General features: G+C 36.2%; 1 gene segment (V, D, J or C); it reads right to left on the bottom strand.

Annotated features, from left to right (window-relative positions):
- Positions 1–25,509, bottom strand: part of LOC101955745 (T-cell receptor gamma chain C region C10.5-like) — a 37,972-nt gene that overhangs the window by 5,348 nt on the left and 7,115 nt on the right. Inside the window, 1 exon segment of the C gene segment in view lies at positions 7,648–7,744. Within this exon segment, the coding sequence occupies positions 7,648–7,744 (97 nt within the window).

The raw sequence follows: 25,509 nt of genomic DNA, 5'->3' as shown, positions 1-25,509 counted from the left end.
CTTTTTTTGATTTCTTGTAGTGGTGCATGTTTTCATGGCAGATGACAGGGAGGGAAAGGAGACCAGCCTGCTGTAGTGATCTGTCTGCAGATGAGTCTGTGTTACTTCTAAAGTGCTTCCCTGTCCATCCTTTATCACTTGTGCTCACTGGCCAAGTAGCTCACATTCTCATGATATTTGGTTCTGTGCAACCTAGACTTCATTTAGCTGACTCTAGAATGCATCCTATTTATCTTATTTCTTATATGAGTAAACATCAGGATGTAGATTTTCTCTTTTTTTCTTCTTCTTTTTCCCTCTTTTTTGTTAACAACATGCAATCATTAGTTTTAATGAGTATATACTTTCATTTATACTTTCAATCTATCAAGTTGATCTCTTAGTTTCAAAGACAGATCCCATGTCCAGTTCTGAAGTCCCTGGAGTTCTAGTTGATGCCTAACTAGCTACATAACATTTCACTTTCACATCTGAAATACTTCAAGTTTTGGTTAGGCAGTATTTAAAGTTGCATCTCCAAATTATTCATACTGTCTTGAATTTAGAAGCAAAATAGCAACATTGTTGTACCTTTTATTAAACAATTTACTGCTTATTTTCAGAAATGATCTAGTGCTTATCTAATTTTGTTTTGCTTTAAAAAAATTCCAAGATGTTCATTTTATTTTGGGTTTCCATTTGAAGTTCAGTGTGACTAGGAAGATACCAAGAATATTTTTCATATGTTATTTAATATAAATTGGGAGAGTCTATACATATCTACATATCCATATGTGCCTCTCAGTATTTTTCCCCAAATTCACATTTAATCTACATGCTATTTAACTGTTTTGAAGCTCCATTATTCTCTTTATCTTAATTGCTGAATAAGGCATGTAATGTAATTGGTATAATGTAAAACTTGTGATTCTAGAGTTTCTTGCAAATATAATGTCAAAATATCATGTGTTTACAATGGTATATCATGTGTGTCTGGAATGTGAATTTGTTATATAATTATTTTTAACCTATTGACTAAAATGATAGATGTTGGCTTTCTAATTGATTTTCAATTGAAACTCAAATGCTTTGCTCTTTGGGCTAGTTGAAGTGAGCATAATAATTCAAGGCAATTTCTTTCCTTTTCCTTCCTTTCTATTTCTTTTTTATTTTCAGTTCTGGAGGCTGAACCCAGGGGCACTTAATCACTGAGCCATAATCACAGCCATCTGTCCCCCTTCTTTTTATATTTTATTTTGAGACAGGGTTACTAAGTAGCTCAGGTCCTCATTAAGTTACTAAGACTGGCTTCAAACTCATGATGCCTAGCCTCAGCCTCCCTAACCACTGGGATTACTCTATACCACACCCAGATCCCCAATACTATTATTTATTTATTTATTTGAGGAGTACCAGGGATTAAACTCAGGGGCACTCAACCACTGAGCCATATCCCAGCCCTATTTTGTATTTATTTAGAGACAGGATCTCTCTGAGTTGCTTAGTGCCTTGCTTTTGCTGAGGCTGTCTTTGAACTATTGATCCTCCTGCCTCAGCCTCCCAAGCCATTGGAATTACAGGCATGTGACAACACACCCAATCTTACCTTTTATTTTTAAGACAGGGTCTCAGTAGGTTTCCCAGACTGGCTTAGAACTTGGAAAAATTCTGTGTCAACCTCTGGAATTATTGGGGTTACAAGCCTGCATGGCCATACCCAACAGGCAAATTCTATTTTTCTTCTTTTTCCGGGGCCCAGGACCAAATCCAGGGCCTTGATCAAGATAGGCAAGGGCTCTGTTGCTGACCTAAATCCCTAACCCTAGGCAATTTCTTAAGAACAATTTGGCTTCTCATTTGAGATGAAAAAGACTAAAGCTCCTGACTTTTACACAAAAGTCAGCTATAATATCTATGTTTTTGAAAATGCTGTAAATATAATTTGGTTATAATATACTTATTTTAATTTGGATCATCTTGCTTTTAAGTGCACATAGTAAGATACTATATATTTCTCCACCACATGCTTTATTTTTTAATTCAAAATGCATATTGTAGAAGATAAGATTGATTTTAAAATTCTATATTATAGTTACATAATTTGGGTCACTAGTCCATATATCAACAAATCTAATTTTCATTTGTCCATTGAAATACATCTGATTCATTATAATACAAAAATTGAAACTCAAATGTTAAACTTGAAAAATTTCTGCACAGCACCCCACCATGCATTGCCTTTTATCTCTGGCTAAGCTTGTTTTATTTTTTTAAGGATAAAATGAATCTCAAACTTCTATGACATCCTCAATTTAACAGTTAACTGGGCATTAAATAGCATATTTGATTGTAATGAAAAGTACCTTTATTGTGCTTTGAAAGACATGGTCCTTTAAAACTTCCCTTATAAATGTACTTATTAAGAGCGTTTTTCACGGTCGATTTTTGTTCAAGAAGCATAAAATGGCAGCAATTCTATTTTATTTAAATGATGAATAAAAGAATTACCATATATTTAATTATTTTAAAAAATGACAAAACCTCTTCAATTCAATTATTCATATTAATTTGTACAATCATGCAATGTGAGTTAAATTGCCAACTTGTTTGTATTTGAAGATTCAGCAAGATGAATTATGTATAAATTTATCAAACGTCATATGCATTTTCTATTGAAAGTAAGATTTTGAATCTTTATTTGAGAATTTAAATATTCTCTACTTTCTGTTTTTCCTTCATCATATCTGAAGGTATAGTTATTTTATATTTAAATATGTATTTCAGATTTTTTATAAGTTTCAGACTTATTTAATTGATTTTATATAGACCATTTTCTGTATGAATTTATTTTCTATATGAATCTTTTTTTTTTAAAGAGAGAGTGAGAGAGGAGAGAGAGAGAGAATTTTTTAATATTTATTTTTTAGTTCTCGGCGGACACAACATCTTTGTTGGTATGTGGTGCTGAGGATCGAACCCGGGTCGCACGCATGGCAGGCAAGCGCGCTACCACTTGAGCCACATCCCCAGCCCATATATGAATCTTATTTGTCAGGAAAAAGCTTTGTATGAATGTTTCCTAACAAATAAGGGTAAAAACCTTTTTTATTGACAATAAAATACAGAATAAATAAATGTTGATGATACAGTTATTATTAGTTAAGATAAAAATATTAAAATTCAAAGCATGTAAAACAACAACAAAAATTTTAAGAAACATTTTAATGTAATTTTTTTTTGTCAAGTGATAAAAAAAAGTCTGCTAAAGATAAACAAGGGCTGGGGATGTGGCTCAAGCAGTAGCGTGCTCCCTGGCATGTGCAAGGCGCTGGGTTGGATCCTCAGCACCACATACAAATGAAGATGTTGTGTCCACCGAAAACTAGAAAATCAATATTTAAAAAATCTCTCTCTCTCTCTCTCTCTCTCTCTCTCTCTCTCTCTCTCTCTCTCTCTCTCTCTTAAAAAAAAAAGATAAACAAGTACCTCCAGATTCAATTTTATTATGAATAAATGTTAAGATAATCTTTTATAGGAACAGTTAGAAATATACCTGAATCCTTTTAAGAATGTCTGCTCTATAGTAAATGTTTCTGGCTAAAAACAACTTTCTATCATAGAAAAGCTTCTCTCTTTCCATTTGAATCAGAAAAATTATGGATTGAACAATATGCAAACAACTCTATTCACATTATCTCTTTCAATACCCATGTATCCTTGCTGGGTTCATACTGTTTTCCCATTTTATGGTTTAGGACACTGAAGCCAAAGGATGTTTCTGCATGTCCACTAAATAGTGATGAATCTGGAGCAGGTGAAGCTCCGAGTCTGCCTTGGAGCAAAGAGTTGACTCCCTTGTCTGACTCTTGGTCATGAGTAAAGGCAATGTCTTCACTCTATTGAGTCCATCAAAGGCTAATCTATAACAGTGGACATGGTCTCAGGGTCAAGTACTTGAATGATATTATTGCCAACATTGTATGTAAGTGTTTCATAGAAGTCTACATGCACACAGAGTCAAACCTTATCAAAATATTTGCACAATGTGTTTCCTGTTCTCTAGTATAAAACTTTCTTTTGAAATCTCTTGTAAGGTTACTACTGAAACTTCATCTCATTCTTTCTTTTTCTAAACATTCTTAATTCTATTCCAGTTTAATCATTCCTTGCCTATCCTCTATTACCTTGGAAATAACATATCCTCCAATACATACCTGTGACAATGAGTTTTGTTCCACCACCAAAAATTTTCCTACCATCATTCCACAGTGTTTTCACCCATATCAAAAATGTTGAACGAGTTTAATGTCCTTGTGTTCTTCAAATTCTAGGGTCAACATGATGGCCTGGAATTCCTAAGAAACCTGAGACCAGAATTCTGGTCTTGGTTCATATTGCTCATAACAAGTTCTGTGACTGAGCAAGGTGACTACCTTCAAGGCTTTTGGTTATTATTATTATTTTATTATTATCATTTGGTACCAGAGATTGAACCTCCAGGTGGTTACCCACTGAGCCACAACCCAGTCCTTTTTTGTATTTTATTTAGAGACAGGATCTTGCTGAGTTGCTAAGTGCCTCGCTAATCTGCTGAGGCTGGCTTTGAACTCACTATCCTCCTGCCTCAGCCTCCTGAGTTGCTGGGATTACAGAGGAGTGCCACAGTACCCAGAAAGGTTTTTGGTTATTTATCCATTAACAATGATGAGAGTGTAAAGCAATTCAACATTGCTACCAGTGCTGAAGTGAGACCAAAATGGAACAATACATTAAAAAAGTACTTGGATTAAAAATACCATAGAAACAGAGAAGGGTTTATCATTATCAGCTTCATTGTTATCAGTAGCTATGACTGTGCTCCAAGATGGTATTGTAATTTCAAAGGACCAAGACTTGCCCTTTTCAATAAAAATTCAGCATTTGGGGTTGCAATTAGATTTAAGGCAATAAAGGAAAGGTCATTCCTCTGTCCTCAGTTTGAAGTCTACTTTGCTCCAATATACCTGGAATTGCCAAAGCCATCATCATAGGATTTGTGTATTTCTCACTCATCTCTTTTATCTTTCCCATTAAGACAATGGAAGGGATCCCTGGCTCAAGCTAGCAGGTGCAGTGAGTGAGTAAAAACTCTTCCCTTGTATCGTCCAAAATATTGGCTTTCTTCTCAACTAGCAGCACAACACATTGTCAATTCCAAGTTTTCCCCAGAATGTTCAGCTTCAAACAACCTTCCTTCAGTACATTACAAAGTATGACTTGTAACTGCTGGTTGGGCCCTTAAAGGAAGAAGATGACCAGAGAAATGGCAGGCAGCCTGGTTCTCAAAGCCATCTTAGCTCACTATGTGCTACCTGCCTGACACATCTGCTAAGGGACCCCTTCTGTGCATAACATTAGATGTCATGAGCCCCACAGCATTGAAATAGTGATGGTATATAATGGGATTCTTCCCTCTATATCTTAGAATAATTGTTAATAATTGTTGAGTCAAGCACTGTGGCACATGTCTATAATCCCAGAGACATGGAAAGCTGAGACAGGAGGATCACAAGTTCAAGGCCAGCCTTAGCAGCTTAGCAAGTCCCTAAGCAATTTAGAACCTGTTTTCAAGCAAAAAAATTAAAAAGGGTTGAGGATGTAGCTCAGTGTTAAAGCGCCTCTGAGCTTTAACACTGAGCTACATCCCTAGTATCATATCTCTTCTAAAGGATTGGTGCATCGATGTCCTTTCTAATTCTAAAATAAAAAATATTGTATTTGAAAATGCAAGCTCAGGGAAGATACTCCCTCTTAGGAATTGACTGCCTACTGTGATTAATGACCACACAGGAGCAATTCCAAGAATTTTGTGCCAGAATCTGTCCTGAAACCAATATTTTGTTAGTATTTATATGAATACATAAAAATCAGCTCAACTGACACTGGAAAGAGACAAAGCTCTAATAAAATCAGATTTTATTAGAGTGGTATCAGGATTTTAAGAACTCAGCCCACTCTCCCTGGGCAGCTTGGGCTATACCTGTTGTCTTATATCACATTTGTTGTAAAGTCTGATTTTATCATTTCTCAGGATTTGCCAGAAGCTTTGAATCTCCTCCTTTAAAGGAGTCCATCAGTTCTTGGTCTGGAGTACAACTTAGATTTAATTAACATTTCTTTAATTTTCAAAGAGAAACAATAATAGTAATGTCATTGGAACATTTAAAATGCATATTTGCTGTGATTTATATTTGTGACTCATATGAATGGAAGGATGGGTATCTGGATTAATTATACTTTAATGTCTTTTTGAAATCTAATTCCCACTGATAGTAGACTTGATTTGTTCCAGAATATGAATACTTACTGATGATCTCTTAAGCTATTTACAGTAGAAAGATGGCACCTTTTGATTTGAACATTCCCTTGCAGTTTCTGGAGCATTGAATATTAACCCTGTGCTGCTCATCAGAAGACCCTAACTGGTGGGCATTTTTGTAGCTATCGTGTCATGAGTGACCAGGCAGCTCTGAGTCATGCAATTGAGGAAGGAAAGTCAGTACAGCTGCAATAGCTCGTACCAGCTTCTGTATTTCTGGCAAATATAATTCAGAAATAAAATTGAATGAAATGCTATAAGAACAGCTTGTCATTCTGTACAAGGAACCTGAGAATAATATCTTGAAGCTTTAGTGAATGCCTATGCAATAGGATGTCCTAGAGCCCTGATTTTTGCCACAGTTACTAATCTTATAACTAGGAAAACAAATAACCATAAGCCTCAGTGTCTTCATCTATGAAATAAGAATAACAGAATCTCTTGTCCTGGGCTGTTAAGCAAGGAGGGAAGTCCTGAAACTCTTTAATGTTATGGTACTGGGCCATTTAATCAAATTTTTCCACCAGATACAAAACAGATTGGATATTCTTCATATAAAATGCTTGCGACCAGAAATGTCAGAGATTTTTGGATTTCAGAGTTTTAGATTAGGGATGCTCAACTTGTATGTAAAACCATGAAGAGTTTTTCCCTACACCTTGGACTGAAATGGTTTGTGGAACTTGCAAATTCCAGTTTATCTCCAGACAATGCAACCGAACTCATTGCTCAATAAACTGTGACTATTCTTAGCCTACCTTCTAAAGGATTAGAGAAATGAGAAGATGGAATAATTTATACTCCATAATAATGTTCTAAAAGAATTACATATATTTTTACTGTCTTTAGTCATAAGATTAAAATTAAGAATTTAGATTTTGCAGGTTAGTTAGAGATAGCTGAACCGTGATTTATCTCATAATATATAGAAGAAGCAATTAGTCAAAATCCATTTTAAAGACTCACTTCAAAAACCTTATACAAAAAAAGTATCTTGAGGCAACGATATTTACACTAATAGTCTACAGACATGGTTCCCCAAATTTTAATTTCTAGCCCTAGGCTATAATTTCTGTGTTTGTGCATTCTAAATGTACACATTCAGTCTGCTTTCTAACAGGGAAGGGAAGAAATCATGTACAAAGTAATTTTGTTTCAATATCCAGAATCCCAAAACTGTGAAATTGCTTTTCCTAACCTGAGGCCAAGAAATTGGTAGAGTCAGGAAAAGTTTATTGCATTTTTTTTCTTCTACAAAGCCTGTATCTATTTTTCATTGCTAGAGTAAAAACAGGAAAAAGGTTACTTACCAGAAACTATGAGCTTTGTACCTCCCCCAAATATCTTGATCCAACCTTCATTATATATCACATTGCTCACAGCTTCTACAAAAATCTCAGCCTTCTCCTATGCTTCATGACATGCCCAAGAGTTTAACATCTTTGTCCTGGAAGTTTGGTCTTCTGAGTTTCTTTCAACTCCTCGACTATAGGTTTTGTGTCGTGTGATATTTTGTAAGTTTCCTCTTACACAGACCTTGTAAACTCTTTCCATTGAAGCAGGAATCTTTGGAATGCACCAAAGAAATTTTCAATGGTAAGAACAGGAGAAAAGAGAGCTGGGCCAACTGATCCTATTTTTCTAAGTTAACAGGAATAGTATTCTGAGAATTGAGTCTTTTATTTTTAAATTTCTAGGTGTTCGGTTGTATTAAAACTGCTCAGAGATATCATCAAAGGAAAGGGATTTCCGTTCTTACAGACACCGAGGCATCTGTTCCAGCCATTGGGAACACATTTCTCAAAGCAGGAAGCTCTTTAGTAACTGAAAATGCAAATGTGAGAACTGTAATCAGGTCTCCACTTTCCGGTAAAGCCACATTTACTGTGTGGAATCACATTCACTATAGGAGCAGTGACAAGTGAGGAAATAAGTTCTGTGATGAGTTATTATTTTTCCTGGAATAAGAGAATAAAACTGTAGAATTCTATTCCCCATGAAATTAGAGATTTCTTACTTAAACTACACTAGAAATTCCGGTTCTCTGATATGTTGAAAGAAGAAGTCTCTTTGGCAGCACTTTTGTAATCTTATGTCTTTTTTAATTTTATTTTATTTTTATTTTTCTATTGGTTGTTCACAACATTACAAAGCTCTTGACATATCATATTTCATACATTAGATTCAAGTGGGTTATGAACTCCCAATTTTTACCCCAAATGCAGATTGCAGAATCACATCGGTTACACATCCACATTTTTACATAATGCCCTATTAGTAACTGTTGTATTCTGCTACCTTTTCTATCCCCTACTATCCCCCCTCCCCTCCCCTCCCATCTTCTCTCTCTACCCCATCTACTGTAATTCATTTCTCTCCTTGTTTATTTTCCCATTCCCCTCACAACCTCTTATATGTACTTTTGTATAGCAATGAGGGTCTCCCTTCATTTCTATGCAATTTCCCTTTTCTCTCCCTTTCCCTCCCATCTCATGTCTCTGTTTAAAGTTAATCTTTTTTTTCCTGCTATTCCTCCCTACTCTGTTCATAGTTGTTCTTATTATATCAAAGAAGATATTTGGTATTTGTTTTTTAGGGATTGGCTAGCTTCACTAAGCATAATCTGCTCTAGTGCCATCCATTTCCCTGCAAATTCCACAAATGAGCCAAGGACCCGAACAGACACTTCTCAGAGGAGGATATACAGTCAATTAACAAGTACATGAAAAAATGCTCACCATCTCTAGCAGTCAGAGAAATGCAAATCAAAACCACCCTAAGATACCATCTCACTCCAGTAAGATTGGCAGCCACTATGAAGGCAAACAACAACAAGTGCTGGCGAGGATGTGGAGAAAAGGGTACACTTGTGCATTGCTGGTGGGACTGCAAATTGATGCAGCCAATTTGGAAAGCAGTATGGAGATTTCTTGGAAAGCTGGGAATGGAACCACCATGTGACCCTGCTATTGCCCTTCTTGGACTATTCCCTGAAGACCTTAAAAGAGCATGCTACAGGGATACTGCCACATCGATGTTCATAGCAGCACAATTCACAATAGCTAGACTGTGGAACCAACCCAGATGCCCTTCAACAGATAAATGGATAAAAAAAATGTGGCATTTATACACCATGGAATATTACGCAGCACTAAAAAATGACAAAATCTTATGTCTTTTTTATCTCAGAGTGGGAATAAAGAAATTGCCAGAATCAGCCAATTCCTCATCCCACTGCAGATGAACAGTTCAGCTGCAAGAACCAAGAACAGGCTGTGATGACCTCCATGTCCACTCCAGGCCCAATCCAACCTGGCCTAAGTTCCATGAGCACATATGCCATCTGCCAACAAGGGTGAGGGATGAATGTGATCATGGAGGAAAACTGTCCATTGACAGTCACTTACGGCCACCAACAGCGAGAACAGGAGGCCTAGATGAAAATTGTGTCTGAAAGTGTTTTTAAATTTCAATTGATTTGGTTGATTTACTATATCGTTTTCTAAATTCCATTTTTTTATTACTTGGAGCTGTCCATTACCCTTTCCATCTTTGGCACTCACACACAATGCCCACTCAATCCTTTTAGCTTTTATTTTATTTACTAGTCAGAAGCTTTATTTTCCTCAGCATTGTCTGCATTTCCAGATTCATGAAGGATCTCAGAAATAAAATGCAAAATAATGGGTACTGTATTATGAGATCTTTTATTTTACAAAACTTATAAGAAGATATATGAGAACTCTAGGAAAAACACAGTTTCGGATGGCCTACAATAAAACGATAATACAAGGAGAAACTTATTAATGATGAAGAAACTATCATAAAGAAGCCAATACCTGACGTGCGTGTGTCAAAAATTTGCTCCCAAAATGTAGGCTCTCACTTCACCTCATTGATTGTTTCTTTTGATGAGAAAAAGCTTTTTAGTTTAGAGTCCATCCCATGTACTAATTCTTAATTTTATTTCTTTTGCTTCAGGAGTCTTATTAAGGAAGTCAGGGCCTAATATGACATGATAAAGACTTAGGCCTACTTTTTCCTCCATTAGATTCAGGGTCTCTGGCATAATTCCTAGGTCCTTGATCCACTTTGAGTTGATTCTGTATGCTAAGAGCAGAAGTTTCTAAACATATTTGCATACCTCCCCCAGTCATAACATCAAGTATTCATTTTATGTTATTTTCTTTATAAATTATAGAACTATATTAATTCATCAGTTTTTCAATATGTTACATTATAAAATATACAGCTAAAACTATGAGGTAAGGCGAATAAACAGAGAAGTACTAATATTACCCAGTTTTGCTCCAATGTTTCATGGTTCATGGGCCAGGGCTTGTGAATTGCATTCTGGAGACTGCTTGAGCGGGCAGCTGTCTTCTCACTAGTATCTTGGGAGAAAAATCAGCCCAGGAGTGAATGATTTAGTAAAAAGTATCTTCACCAAACTTAAATTTAATACATTTTCCTGAAAAGTAGCAACCAGGATCATTATACTCAGAATGTTCAACTTGAAGAAAACATCAAATGCAGCAGAAGACAAGAACCAAAGCATTACAAATATTCAAAGAGAAATGAAAGATACCTCAATCAATAAATAAAACTCCTTGTCAACTAAACTAACACTATACATGAGTCAAAGATGACTTATCATCTACAGCATATCCCATGTGAGTTTTGTGTTAGAGGATAGAAGCCAGCCACACATAACAGACTAATCAGGCTTTGGTTCCATAGTGCTACAGTGTTAAGCATAAGTATTAAAGACAGACTATAACAGATTCCACTGAAAAATGCACTGCACCTTGTACTTCAAAAAACCCTGATTTTCTGGATTCTTTCAGCATGAAATCACCCTGGCTAATACATATAAGGGAGAGATATGCAAGAGGACAAAGAAGTGGCAGACACGAAAATCAATAAACTGTGACTTTACAGTTAAAAAAGAAGACTCCAATACTCCAAATTCACATCTAAGTTGAGTAAAATTCCAGTCAGAATCACTAAAACATTTTGTTTCTTCTAGAAAATGAGTATTAGTAATGAGCTTAATAAATTGATTAAATATCTATAAGGACATAGAAAGATGAGGGAATAGAAAAAGAAAAGAAAATAGCAATAAATAGACATTTGGCATAATAGATGTTAATACTTATTACAAAGCTACTGACATAATAATGTAAGAATAATGAAGCAGATAAAAAACAAAAAACCTCCAGAAAAGTGTCCCAAGTATGTTGGTATGTAAAATAATGATACAACATTTTTAAACTGCAGGGAATTGATAGATTGCTTAAAAACTAGAATTGGATAAGGATTAATGTTGGACAGATAAAAATCTCTCTCTACCTTCTACCATATGAGATAAATCCTAAACAGATTAAAATGATAATGACACAGCTGCCTGTGTGTTCAGAAGTTGTAGGAGTGTAATTGCATCCACTAGTGAGAAGAGTATGGGCTGGGAATGGGGCAGGAGAAGCATCAATTAATATACTGCATGTTAAAAAGTAAGAATGTGGGTAATTTTGTTTTTTTAAAAAATAATGTTTTCAAATAAATGTTTATAAAAGAATAAACAAGGAGGACTTACTGAAGTCTTTTCAGAAGATATAGACACGATCAGCTCTGTGCTTTAGAAAGATAAATTTATTTGTGGAAATCACAGGGAGCTGAGCAGGGGAGCAGCTCAGTGATATAGCCATATCTCACACAGGATCACAAACCAGCCAGAGGCAACTGAGGACCTGTGTTTTCGCTGTGACCAGGGAGTGTACAAAGTAGCTAGTATGCAATGCAAATGAATATATGTAATGTGTTTTGAAGATTCTTGTGAAAGAATTGAAATTATTAGCATCTTAGAGGTTGAAAGTGAAGGAAAAGATGCTTTAAACTGCAGGGAATTGATAGATTCAGGGCCTGGTGCTTCCACTTCTGGTGATGTATGTGACCTTGACACAATTTACAGAGCCTTAGTCTCTTCATCTGTAAGATGGAGATGAAGAGACCCATTTCTCATGAATCCATAAGGTTCAAATGAAATAATGTGTATAGACTAGAGATTGGGACATAATAGATATTTAAATATGGACTATTTTCTCTGATCATTAATGCAAAAATTCAGGCGCTTTTAAAGAAAGAATAGAAGCATCTTAGATTTGTGCATAAAAGTCAGTAATTTCAATTCTCACCCTCCCTATGTAACCCAGACAGACACACCCAGCATTTGCCAGGTCCTGAGATGACCAGTGGAGGAAACTTAAATCCTGCTTTACGTATGATGAAGAATGAATTAATAACCATGTAAGTGACAACCAAGTTCCAGTAAGGTCAAATATATTTCAATTTAATTGTGAAGTTTTGCATCACTTTCTCAAGCTTGGCCATGACAATTTTCATCATTGACCAAACTCAACCACACTTGTTAGATGAACAAAAGGTGTTAAAATACATCTCATTTCTCATTTCAATGTTTGCTTGCTAACTAGAAACAAAAGAATAACATATACATTTTTTCACATTGGTTCATATTCTGAAAATTTGAGAACTCTTACTGGAATCTAGTACCTGAATAAGTTGCAAAGATTTCCTTTGAGAAAAAAGATGAGCACACTGCTCTCTTAAGCAAAATAAACACATTGTCCACATTATCTGACATGTGTAAGAAGTACAAATCATCTATAAACCACTCATTTTCATGGTCTGGCATAATGTTGATTTCACATATTTTATTGCTTAAATAATACCAAATATGTTCCAACAAAGTACAGTGGGTCATTGGGAAGTATTGAGTTTTCTTTTTTATAAATATCAGAGGACAATGTCTGGGAGAGGCCAGGTCATTTCACTTTCAAGAAGTTATTTCTCTTTAGCAATTTCATCTCATCTTCCTTCTGAATTTGATGATCTCCTAGTTTCTTGGGGCTTCTTCTGTACTGGGTATTTGACATGCCTCCAAATGTATATGTATAACAGATACTCAATTTATACATCACCCTTAGCAAAACATGCCTGGTGAAGCCCCTATTTAATTTTGGCAAATAGGATGTTTGTCTGTTCTGAAGAAGGAGGCACAAAGTGCCCTTCTGTGTGGAAGAATCTTTCCTGGGGAATTAACACCACCCCAGCTCCAAAATCTCCTTTCTATTTTTTCCCTATTGCAGATTGATAAGCTCTGGCCTATCTACTATAGTAGTAAAAGGAAAGAAAATTCATAAATATACCGTTCACTAGGATTCAGGCTTCATCTGTACATTTATCTCTTTCACGTTCACCTGTAATTTGTTATGACCATGGAAAGTTCCTGCCTTAAAGTTACACATGGGGCCATTTGTATAATGTAGAAAATTTGAGGCTGCAGTTAAATTCCAAAGATCTCTTTGAATATCATCCTCCCTAAAAGTTAGAATATTATCAATGGAACTTTCAGAGGTCATAACATCATAAGAGAATGGAATAAGTCCATAAATATAGTGAATACTGAAACAGATAAAAATCTGAAAGAATGCATTAAGATACATTGGACCCAAATTATTATCAATAAGGAATAATTTATAAATCTAAATGTGAATTATTGATCTTTCTAGTGTAACATCAATCAGTTTGCCAGGCTTTAATTTGGGCTTCATTACATGGCTGTAAATAATACCAAAACAACAGGGAGTAATCCAAATCATATGGGTTTTTAAAAAATCGAATGATTGTATGTTCAATCTTCTTTTTACATTTTGAAAATAGTTCTAGATAACTCAATCATATTTTTAGCTTCTTAGATCTTTTACTAAATTAAGAATTGCAAACTCTTTGTAAGAAAAAGGAAAAGTGAGACACATTTAGTGACAGTACTTTCATGTAAAGTTTTCCTGACTTTAGACTTTCTGTAGGAAATGGCATCTTGATATGACTGCTTTTTATCAATTTTTGAAGATAAACCCAAAACTTATTCATCACAACTAGAGATTTCATGTCACACTGGCAAAGCATTTGTATATTTCATTCAACTAGGAAAGTTGCCAAATTCTATTGCAGAATGATTAAAGTAATAAAATATTGGTGGATATTCTGTGGAAATAATGAGCTTTTTATGAAAGAATTTCATTTCAATAATCATCCCATTTTAATAACTGTCCAGATATAATCTTAAGTTCTAAGGGCCAGTATGACTATCTGGCCTAGGTCTTTTTCTTTGCTGTCATTTCCTCAAAAGCCACCTTTAAGTAGCCAGCATGCTCGTCATGGGACCAACATATAGTCAGGTTCCTATTGTAGCCAGTGTAATTAACTCCAGAAACATGAATAAGTTCAATGTTTGTCTGCAAAATCTCCCATCATGTAAGTATCATTAGAAAATACTGGGATGAATTCCCTAGTCCACATTGTTAGGTACATAAGAGGTGAATCTGGGGAATGGGTCCATTGAAGTCTCTTTGTAGATTTTACTTACCTGATAGCTCACAATGCCAGCATAGCTATAAACATTGTGGTTTGAGATTTACCTTCCTGTATCAGGTTTTTCAGTTGTCTCCATGATACAGGCTTAGATTCCATCCTTTGAAATTTGATTTATCCTATTGTACCATGTGTTGCTCAGCAGCAGTGAGACTTTTAGTATTACAATTTATTTTTTAAAAAATAATTTTATGAGATTTATTGGGCCATGTAGGATTTTGTTTTCCCCCTTAATATTATTTAAAATTGAAGGAAAAATTGATATTATTCAAGTCAATGCTATTGAGCTGAAAAGGGCTTTATAGTAAAACAAACAAACAAACAAAAAACAAAAAACCTTAGTTTTTACCAAATGCATAATTTGATTTTGTTTATAGTAATGGGTTGAGCAACAAAATTATAAAATGGAATCAGGATAGATGTTGAATGTCAGTTTTACAACTTATTTGTTCTATAGTTAATAGTAATTTTAAATTAACTTAAGTTGTTATATCAGAATTGGTGCTTATGTAAGGAGTTTTAATATTGAAACTAATCTTAGTTTCTCATTTGACTACCTTTCTATAGTTGGGCTACAGAATATTTAGAAAGATTGTTCTTGAACTTCCTTAATTGGTTGTTCCAATTCTATTTGGAACAAATAGAATTTGTTCTAAAGATTTTTTTTTTGATCATTATCAATAATGAAAGTGTTTACTTCATAATGGTTGATATTCTGTTTACCATATGGACTGTTACTACTTAGAAATCTAAATGGTCAAATATCTTGTTGGGAATTAAAAAAAAAAAAAGAACAATGAGCACTAAATGCAATCACCTAACACTAGAATATATTGGGCTGGGTCTAGTTTAAACTGAATATCCAATTGAATTGTACAAATTACTTGTTTTCATTTGTCTTTGCATTATACCTGGAGATTGCAGTGACCAGGGGAATATTCTGGCCGTACCCTTCAGAATTATAAATAGGCACCTATTGCTGTCCAAGATTGCCAATTACCCTGCACATGTCAGTGTGAATGTAAGGAGTTTCTAAACCTACATTGAGATAAAGAGGCAAGTGGAAGTCCTCTGGTCTTAATATCTAGAGTTTTGACTGGAGTTCATCTTGACAGCCAAATGTTATCTGAGGTGATTCTGAGCAGGGTTTGATCTGGTGTGTGGTTGACTTTTGAGGATGTGAAGCCTTAGTTCCTAGGGATCTCATCTCTGCTTTCAGAACTCACATTACACACACTCACAAAAACTTAAGAATATTTGTGTTTCCTCATAATTTTATTTATTATTACTGGAGGAGAAAGAACATGTATAAAATATTTTTAAAAAACACTACCGTACATTTCATCAAACATACTTGCCACTGTGATATATGATACAGGAAACCTTTGCCACTTACTGAGATGTAAAAGCTTGAGGATTAAAAATAATGTGTCAATTAGTTTGTGGTACAAGGGACTATGACTGGAATTAATTTTGTTTGGGTAACTTATTAGTAGTGTTTAGGTGTAATATCATAGCATGGACTTTTTGAGTGTTGCTGTTATTATTTTCAAGGATTAACTGGTAAGTCATTTGACATAAATAAGTCCTGGGACTAACAAGGCAGAAGTTGGCCAGTGCTCCCCCCTCTTTAACCAAAGACAAATTAGAAAAGTTTTCAGGTTTCACAGTGAAGTAGAGGAAATTTTGGCCTTGGGTCAGCAGGTCCTTCTGGAACTGGCAAAGTATTTACACATATATTCATTAGGAAGTCAGTGTCTATCTTATGCATGACCTTATGTTGGGTGTATATGCTGAAGAAACTATTCCAGTGTTATGATTTCAGAACAGAAATGAAGCTATAAGAAAGGAGGGTAAGTAACCTTGGATGGGATAGCGGAATGGGGATTGATGGAGCCTGGAGTCCATCCTCTGCTGACCTTCACCCTTTCTAAATAGTGTGGCAGTCATGTACTTCACCTACATAAAACCTGGTTGGGGACTGGGTTATCACTTGGAAGATAAGAAATAGTTCCCAATTCCTTTTGAAAGATATGCAATGTTGCTTTAAAAAATAATCAATATTGATCACAAGAGAGGTAGAAAGAGGCACTGAACAAAGTCTGAAAGGTAGGAGTATTCCTGCCTCTGAGGTTCACTAGCTTGTGCAAACAAGTTAGCTCCTAATTTTAAGTGAAAGCATTGGGCTAAATATGTCTCAAGAACCTTTCTATTCCAACACCTGTGAACCTGGGAATGACAGTATTGGAGAGTCCATGTGGTTGCATATGAACACAGCTGAGGGGTCTTAATTGGGAGGTTCTCATACAGGTCCCTTGTGACTCTGTGACATTGTGGGATCCCAGCAAGCACAGAAGTATGTGGCTTCATCTGAGGTGGCAACATTATTGATTATCAGATAAAAGATGCCATCTTCTCTCTCTTCTGTCTCCAAGCGGGGGTTGGGCTTATCTTGCTTGTTAGTCTTAGAGGAGCCATAAAGGATCCGCTTCAGGGGCTCCCCTTCTTTCAGTTGATACCAGTGCACAATGGCATTCTGGAGGGGGATCCCAGAGACCTTGCAACTGATGTGTGCTGTTCTGTCTGATCTTCGGGTTAAGGTTATTTGATCCTGAAATAACCTTATTTTGGAGTCTCCACCTGAAAAGCAAAGAAGAGAGATCATAGGTATTAAAATTATTTTTGTGTCCAGATGATTCTGTACATGAATGGAACAGGACAAGAAAGAAGTTACGTTGACTTACAAATCCAAGTCAAAGTCACAAGAAAAATCCATGAGGTTATCATTTTCAGTGACTAGTTAGGATTGACGGCACCAGAAAGCATGAACAGGACCTGGGGTATGGTGGCAGCTCTGGCTCCGAGGAGGAGGGACAGGGAAGAAAGGCTAGTTTCTGAGCCAATGAGAGTCCTGCACAATGAGATCTGCTGCAGTGCTGCTTCATCAGGTTCCTGGTGTTGAGGCTGTCAGTTCCCAGAAGACCAGGGGAAACACCTGTGCACTGATACACTGTTACCTTACCCCATCCCCAACCTCCATAGGAGCATTTCCCCCTATTGTCCTTTAAATGTTTCTAATACTCCTATCCTTGACCTCTTTTTTTTTAATAATCACCTGCATTTTATACTTTGCCATATTTTGTAACACCTGTGGATAGCTATACATGCTTATCTTGAGGGCAGAAATAGGTCTGTTTTATGGATCAGTAGTTAGCTCAAAGTTCACAGCTTGATGCCTTATTAATAATTAGTGTGGTTACAGACACTGAGGTATTTCATGCTACTGTTAAAGGAGAAAAAAAATCTTTTATGTCTACTCTTGTCCATTTCAAAATTCCTAGTTTTTTTTTTTAACTAAAGCACCCCATTAATATTATTTGGAGGACAAGGTAGATGTGATTTTCTATGAATTTCTGAGAATCCCCACTTTAGTTGAGGTGGCTCAGTGAGGTGAAAAACACTGGGATTTTCATACTATGATGCTAGGAACCTTCAGATGAAACTTCATTTAGTCCTCAGAAACTCACGGCAATTGTTAATACTTAACATTGTTCCCACTTAATGTTGGGAAACAGAATAAAAAGCTCTAGTAATTTTCCTAGATAACATTGTCAGTGAGTGGCCCAGCAAGAACATTAACACCCAGGCCTATCTCATTCAAAAGCCCTGCATTCTATATCATTCATTCATTCATTCTAGTAAAAATTTACCCTAGCAGGGTGATGGCCTCCCCATGATAGTCATTCCCCTAAAAAGGGTTCATATTCTTAGACTTCTTTTATCTTTATCTTAGTCTTCTTTCCTTTGTGCCTCATAGACATTAGGTGAAAGGTGAGGTCTGTTGAGACTTATGTGCTCTAGTTATTCCCACTGTAATCACAAAGTCAGGAATCACCAGGGACAAGGTATGGAACAGACAGTCCTGAGCCTGCCCCTGGGAACGTGCCTTGGAGCCCCCAATGTTCCCTCACTGGGTTTCGACAGCGTCTCTGTTCTTAATAGCACAATCTGATCCTTAGAAGGGAGAAATGGAGCAAGGATATGTTGCAGTAATTTCATGTATGGATATTATGCGCTAAGAAATTCACAAATGGTATTAACATGAGAAGAGTTTCTGATGTAAGAACTTTTCACATTAATTTCTGCCTTGTTTGAAAGTAGATTATAAGAGAGGTACGAGTGGAATTTTCATATTTTGGGTCTAATATTTTGTCCCACTATTCTGTAAAAGTTCTCAAACATACAGCTGGTATTCACAGGCTAAATATAAAATAATCATCAATAAATATGTTTTACTTTGTTGATTTGTGGAAATACGAGCTTTGCATTCTCTGTAGATGCAGGAAGCAGGTATTATCTCTATAACTATCTGTTCCTCTTATTCACGATTTTGTTTGTTTGTTTGTTTGTTTTATTTGCAGAGCTCTGATATATAAGATCTTCAGGCTTTGTTTTGTCCCAGCCCTCAGCCCTGAATGTGGACAGAGCTGCCACCTCTTCCCCCAGATAAAAGATTTGTACAATGATCTCTCCTGGACCCCTAATAGCTGATTGTTTCCTTATAAATTTAAATATCACTAGATTTCTTCAGATTGTCTCAGGATACCAAAAGAAGGCATACAATTATTATGTCTGACAGATCATTCTGTCCCTCTGAAAACTTCCAGTGCTCAGATATAAAATGGAAAAAATGACAGTCACAAGAAATACCTATATAATAGATGCACATCTGTTCAGCATTCATTTTGAACCTCTTCTGCATTCATATTGAAACATTCAATTTCTGGAAATCTGTACAGTCACGTAAACAACAACTGTACTATGTTCAGCCATCTACCCTGTGTTTTCAGACTATAATTGCTGATACCATGCAGGGCTCACTTAGAGCCTAATCCAGGAGTTTCCCTGGAAAGCTCTGGAAGTGCTGTAGAGAAGGGAGTCTCAGGCTAGATACCCAGCTCAGCAGCCACTGTGGCTGCTCATATGAGAAGAGGGTGAATGGGTACAGAATAAGTTATCCTGGAAACTCTAATTTTGTCCTTATCCATCAAGTACAATAGTACATGGTCTCATCTTTTTTCTCTAAGAAATTGCCAAGGTTGCAGTATTAGTGTATGTATTTTTTGCTGGCTCTGAATTTGTTCTTCCCATCTAAATCCTTTTGAGTAGTTGTCCAGACATATAATACATGCTACAGACTTTGATTTGGTTTCTGTTGGTAGCAGTATAAGGTTGGTCTGAGACTATTTTGGAACAACACCTTACAAGATATGTAAGCATTCTTATCTGTTGCTCTGGAAATTAATATTTCAGGTTGCTCCAGTTGCCCTAGTCCAAGTGCAAGCAAAAAAGAGAGAATCTCACGAACAAATAATACATGAAGAAGCTACAAAAAAAAAAAAAAAACACGAATGACTTCATTCTCTTCTGTAGACTGTAGTGATGGGGGCAACTCAGAAGCCCTGATGGAAAACAGGATGACTGCTTTCAGGAGTGGCTTCCCTCCCCTCTGCTAGGTTGCTGCCCAGGGAGAAAGTGAGAAAGTGAAGGTACTGAGAGAGCTGAGGTCTCAGGTCAGTGTAGGAGGGTGTGGCTGTTCTGGTGTCCCAGTGAAGTGGAGGATCAGGTGATTTCCTGGGTTCTTTGTGATCTGCCGCAGTTACGAGCAATTTTAGGGTATCCTGCACCACATAAGCTGAGCAGATTGGGTATGTGGAAAGAATCACTGGTATGCAAGGGTTCATCTGGATTTGGGGGAGGGTGGTACACCCCTTCCCTCTGCAATTTCACATTGTGAAATATTGCTTTAGAGCTATGAAGACCTGGCTGCTGTGTTCTGTCATCATATCTGTCTCTGTGATTTCCTCTTGAGTCAGAACTCAGGTAAGAATCCTGACCTTAATTTTTCAATATCACAACCAAAAAATCAGACACTTTGATGTTAATTATTCAATATTACATGTATATAAGCACTAGAATATATATATTTATATATATGTATATGTGTATGTATATAAGTGAATATATATATATATATATATATATATATATATATATATATATATATATATTAAGCAACTGGGATGTCCCTAATCAATCATGTCTCAGAGAAATCATGTTTCATTCATAATCTGGTAACTCTAGGAAGGAACTCAACTGCAATTGTTGGCAGGTTTGAAAAAGAGAAATCTCTAGAAATCTATAAAATCATATAGAAAAGGTGCCCCTTTCCCTCCTCTTCATCACTTTATTATTTCTCCAAGTTTCCACCCCACAACATCTGTTGTAAAGTCAAGATAGTTTCATTTCCCAGCATGTGATCTGATGGGACCCTGCAGTGGGACTCTACCCTGCTCTTTTGAGGATTTAAGGAAATGATCTGTATTAAATATTTAGCACAGATATAATAAGAAGCTTAATTCCATCTTTTCAATCATTTCTTCTTAAAAAGTGTTTGTATTCTCAGACTGTTTTTACCCTCCCTTAGTCTTCCTTCCATTGTATCTCTATGCATATTAGGTGAGAGATGAGACCTATTGAGATTTAGGTGGTCTGGTAATTCTCACTGTAACCCCAGGGTCAGGAATCACCAAGCACAGGGTGCTTTGAGTCTACCTCTCAGAATGTGCCATGCACCCCCTAGTGTTCCCTCACTGGGCTTCAACAGCATATCTGCTTGTAGCACAATCTGATCCTCAGAGGGAGAAATGGAGTAAGAATGCATTTCAGTGATTTCAAATGTGTAGATAAAATGTATACATGGATATTACGTGATAAGAAATCTATATTAATAACATTATCAATACAAGAAAATTTTCTAATATAAAAATTTTGCCTCATTAATTTCAATGTTTTTTGAAAATAGACTTTAAGAAAATAGAAGAGGAATTTTTATAGCTTCACATTTAGTATTTGTCCCATTATTTCTTGAAAGTTCACATCCAGCTGGTATTCACAGAATAAACATAGAATAATTGTCAATAATTACTTTTTCCTTTGCTAACTTGTGGGAAATATTAGCTTTGCATTCTGTGTAGATGTACAAAGCAGGTATTATCTCACCCTTTTAAGTGCCTGTCTTTTATTCAGGATTTTTTGTTTTCTTTGCATAATTCTCATATACAAAGTCTCCAGGGCATATGCCTGTAGAAGGACTTGTTTTCTTCCAGCCATGAATCCTGAGTATAGATAGAGCTGTGGCCTATTTTCCCAGAGGCAGGATTTGTACTTTGGTTCTCATGGACCCCTAATAGCTGATTATTTACTTATAGATATAAAGGTCACTAGATTTATTCAGACTGAGCACTGGATACTAATTAAATGGAATAAATTATTGTGCTTGACAGATCATTTTACTTCTGAAAACCTCTGATGCTCATGAAAGAAATGAGAAAATAACAATAACAGGAAATCTGTATAAAAGGTACATGTCTCCCAGGCATTTAACCCTCTCCTACATTCATTCTGAACCATTCGGTTACTGGAAATCTATGTACAGTCAGATAATAAACAGATGGAGTGTGCTATGAACCTTGTATTTTCAGAATTCTCTGATAACCTGACTTAATAGAAAATAGTTTCAAATTATTCTTAATTTGAATCATAACTGCTGACACCATGCAGGGCTCACTGGGAGAGCAGAATCGAGAAGCCCCTCTTGGGAAGCTCTGGAAATGCTGCTGGAGAGGTGGATCAGCCTGGGCACCCAGCTCAGCAACCACTGTCGCTGCTCATATGAGAAGAAAGTGAATGGGCACAGACCTGGAGGTGGATCTTGTGGAAGTTATTCTGGAAATTCTCCTGTGTTCATCCAGCAGGCACAGTAGTTCATAGCTTCATCTTCTTTCTCTAAGAAATTCATTTTCAGGGTCGAAATGGAAGTTTTACTGCCTCAAATTTGTTCTTCTCACCTAATTCATTTTCCGTAGGTGATGTCCAGACATTTATTACATGCTCTAGACCTTGATTGTCAATACCAGTGTATGACTTCTCTGTCCAAGTCAGAGAGGAATAACTTACAAGTGAGCACTCTTATCTGTTGCCCTGGAAATTGTTATTTTTAGGTTGCACCAGTTGCCCTAGTCCAACAGCAAGCAAAGAAGAGAGAGTCCTATGAACAAACAACACATGAAGAAACTACAAAAAAAGAACTTCATTCTATTCTGGAGACTGTAGTGACGGGGGGAAACTCACAAATCCAGAGGGAAGGCAGGATGACTGCTTTCAGGAGTGGTATCCCACCTACCATGCTAGCTGCCCAGGAAGAAGATGAGAATGTGAGGGTCCTGAGACCTAAGGTCTCAGGTCAGTGCAGGAGGGTGTGGCTGTTCTGGTGTCTCAGAGAAGTGGAGGGTCAGGTGGTTTCCTGGGTTCTTCATGATCTGCTGCAGTTATGAGAGGTTCTTCATGAGCTGAGCAGATTGGATATGTGTGTTGACTATGTGGAAAGACTCCCTGACACACACTGTTCTTGTTTTCGGGAAGGGGTGGTTCTGTTACCTACTCACCCTTTTGCTCTGCAATTTCACACTGTGAAATGTTGCTTTTGAGCTATGAAGACACAACTACTGTGTTGTGTCCTCATGTTTGTCATTATATCATTTACAGCTGACTCAGGACTAAGATAAGAAATCTGACATTTATTTCTCAGCAAAAAAGTCAAACAAAAATATCAACTGCTAAAATATTTCATTGATATTATTTAGTATGCCATATACACAAGCACTGATTTAGGTGGTGTTTTTTAAAAAATCAATTGGGATGTCCCTAAACAGATTATGACTCAGATGACTCAGTAAAATCACATTTCATTCATTACCTGTGTGCCTCTAACAAGGAACTAGATTTCAATTCATGGCAGGTATGAGATAGGGCAATCTTGGGAAATCAGTTTTTACACTCCCTGGACCTGGGAATTGCTTCTTGAACATATGTTATGTGGAGGACTGATCACAAATCAGTGTTATAATTTCTATGTTAAGATTGTTTTAAGATTTGAATAGCATCAAGTAGCTACTGAGGACTTGATACTTATCAGGCAATGTACTGAATATTTCCTTATATTAATTCATAGAAGCCTTTGAACAGTCCTATAAGGTGGCTGTTGTGATCATCTCTATTGAGTAAATAAAGATAGTAGCAAAAAGAAGTTAAGGAACTCATTCAAAGACTTTGAATTTTTCTACTTATTTATGTAGCATTGCTTGTGCAAATGTATTTATACTTATATACATATATACTTAAGTGGGATTTTCATATTTTGCTTTATGTTCTACATATCTCATTGCATGCTATGGTACAAGTCTTTAAATTATCTGTGTAAACATTATTTTTCAGGACCAAAGACCCCATTTAACACCTTCCTGTACACTTAGCCTTATGGAGTATTGGCTGAGGTATATGGGCTTTGGGGGGCTTGTTTTCTATATGTTTAACATGCCTATTCATGTATTTTTAGAGGTGTTAAGAATCTTATGTTATCATATTACACAAGGGTAATGCATAGATTGCTCTAATATAAGCACCTCACATGTCATGAATCTTCAGTGGTAGTATCAAGTCTTAGTATTCCTGTCATTATCAAATAGGAAAAAAATTGCTTTGTTAAATGTATTTTACAACGAAACCAAAGTATCTCATTTAGGAAACATGTGAAATTAAGAAAAGTATGCAGAAGAAATTGAAATAACCTCTTCCCTTGGGAATAATCATTCTTAAAATTTTGGAGAATCCCAATATTTTACAATTCATAAAATATATTATGTTATCAAGAAATATTTCTATTTTTCAGAAGTTTCATTTTATGGACTTTTTTGTACTGTGAATATTTTATAATTGTAATGCTATATCTATAGTGCAGTGATTTCAGAAGCTACATGGTTTTTCACCCCTTGAACACAGGGTGAGTCAGGGGTCTTTTTCACTGTTATACACCAATTAGTCTGACTCCAGCAAGGTTATGGGGAGCTCTCCCAGAATATGTAGCACAGGCGTCTCACTGTGGAAAACTCTTTACTGCTCTGTGAGACTCTTTTGAGCACTAGATGAGGCAACTTTAGAGCTGTCTCATATACACTATCAAAGAGAGGGTTGTTGTTACAGTTATTATTATTATTATTATTATTATGGTATCAGGGATTGGAACCAGGAGCTTAAGCACTCAGTCACATTCCCAGCCCTTTTTTATATTTTATTTAGAGACAGGGTCTCACTGAATTGCTAAGTGCCTTGCTAATCTACTGAGACTGGCTTTAAACTCACAATCCTCTTACCTCAGCCTCCCAAGTTGCTGGGAATTCAGGCATGCGCCAGCACCTGGTGAGAGGGGTATTTTTAAGTAATGTTCATCTTCATTTATGGTAATAAGGCTTTGCAATTAATAATATACCTAAATATTTACCAAGGACTTGCCAACAATGTTCAAAATGCTTTCTTGTACTTTCATTTTCACTCTTACCAATCCCCAAAGGTATTGGGACCTCCCTGTGATAGACCAGATCACTTTCATACCCTCAGTCACTTTCCTGTTATCCAGAGAACTTGGATGAGTATCAGATGCTCACCGTAGAAAACCTGAGTAAATATTCCCCCTAAAATGACAATAAAAGCCATCACTTTTTTACTTCATATTTTCTGTGCATGTTTACGAAGCAATGTGTTTGGATCATTTTACTATTAAAATTTTAAATGGGTGTTGCATTTGTAGGCTCATATGCTCTTCT

Source organism: Ictidomys tridecemlineatus, chromosome 2 (genome assembly GCF_052094955.1).
Source record: "Ictidomys tridecemlineatus isolate mIctTri1 chromosome 2, mIctTri1.hap1, whole genome shotgun sequence".
Lineage (NCBI taxonomy): Eukaryota > Metazoa > Chordata > Mammalia > Rodentia > Sciuridae > Ictidomys > Ictidomys tridecemlineatus.
This window is presented reverse-complemented; position numbering and strand designations above follow the sequence as displayed.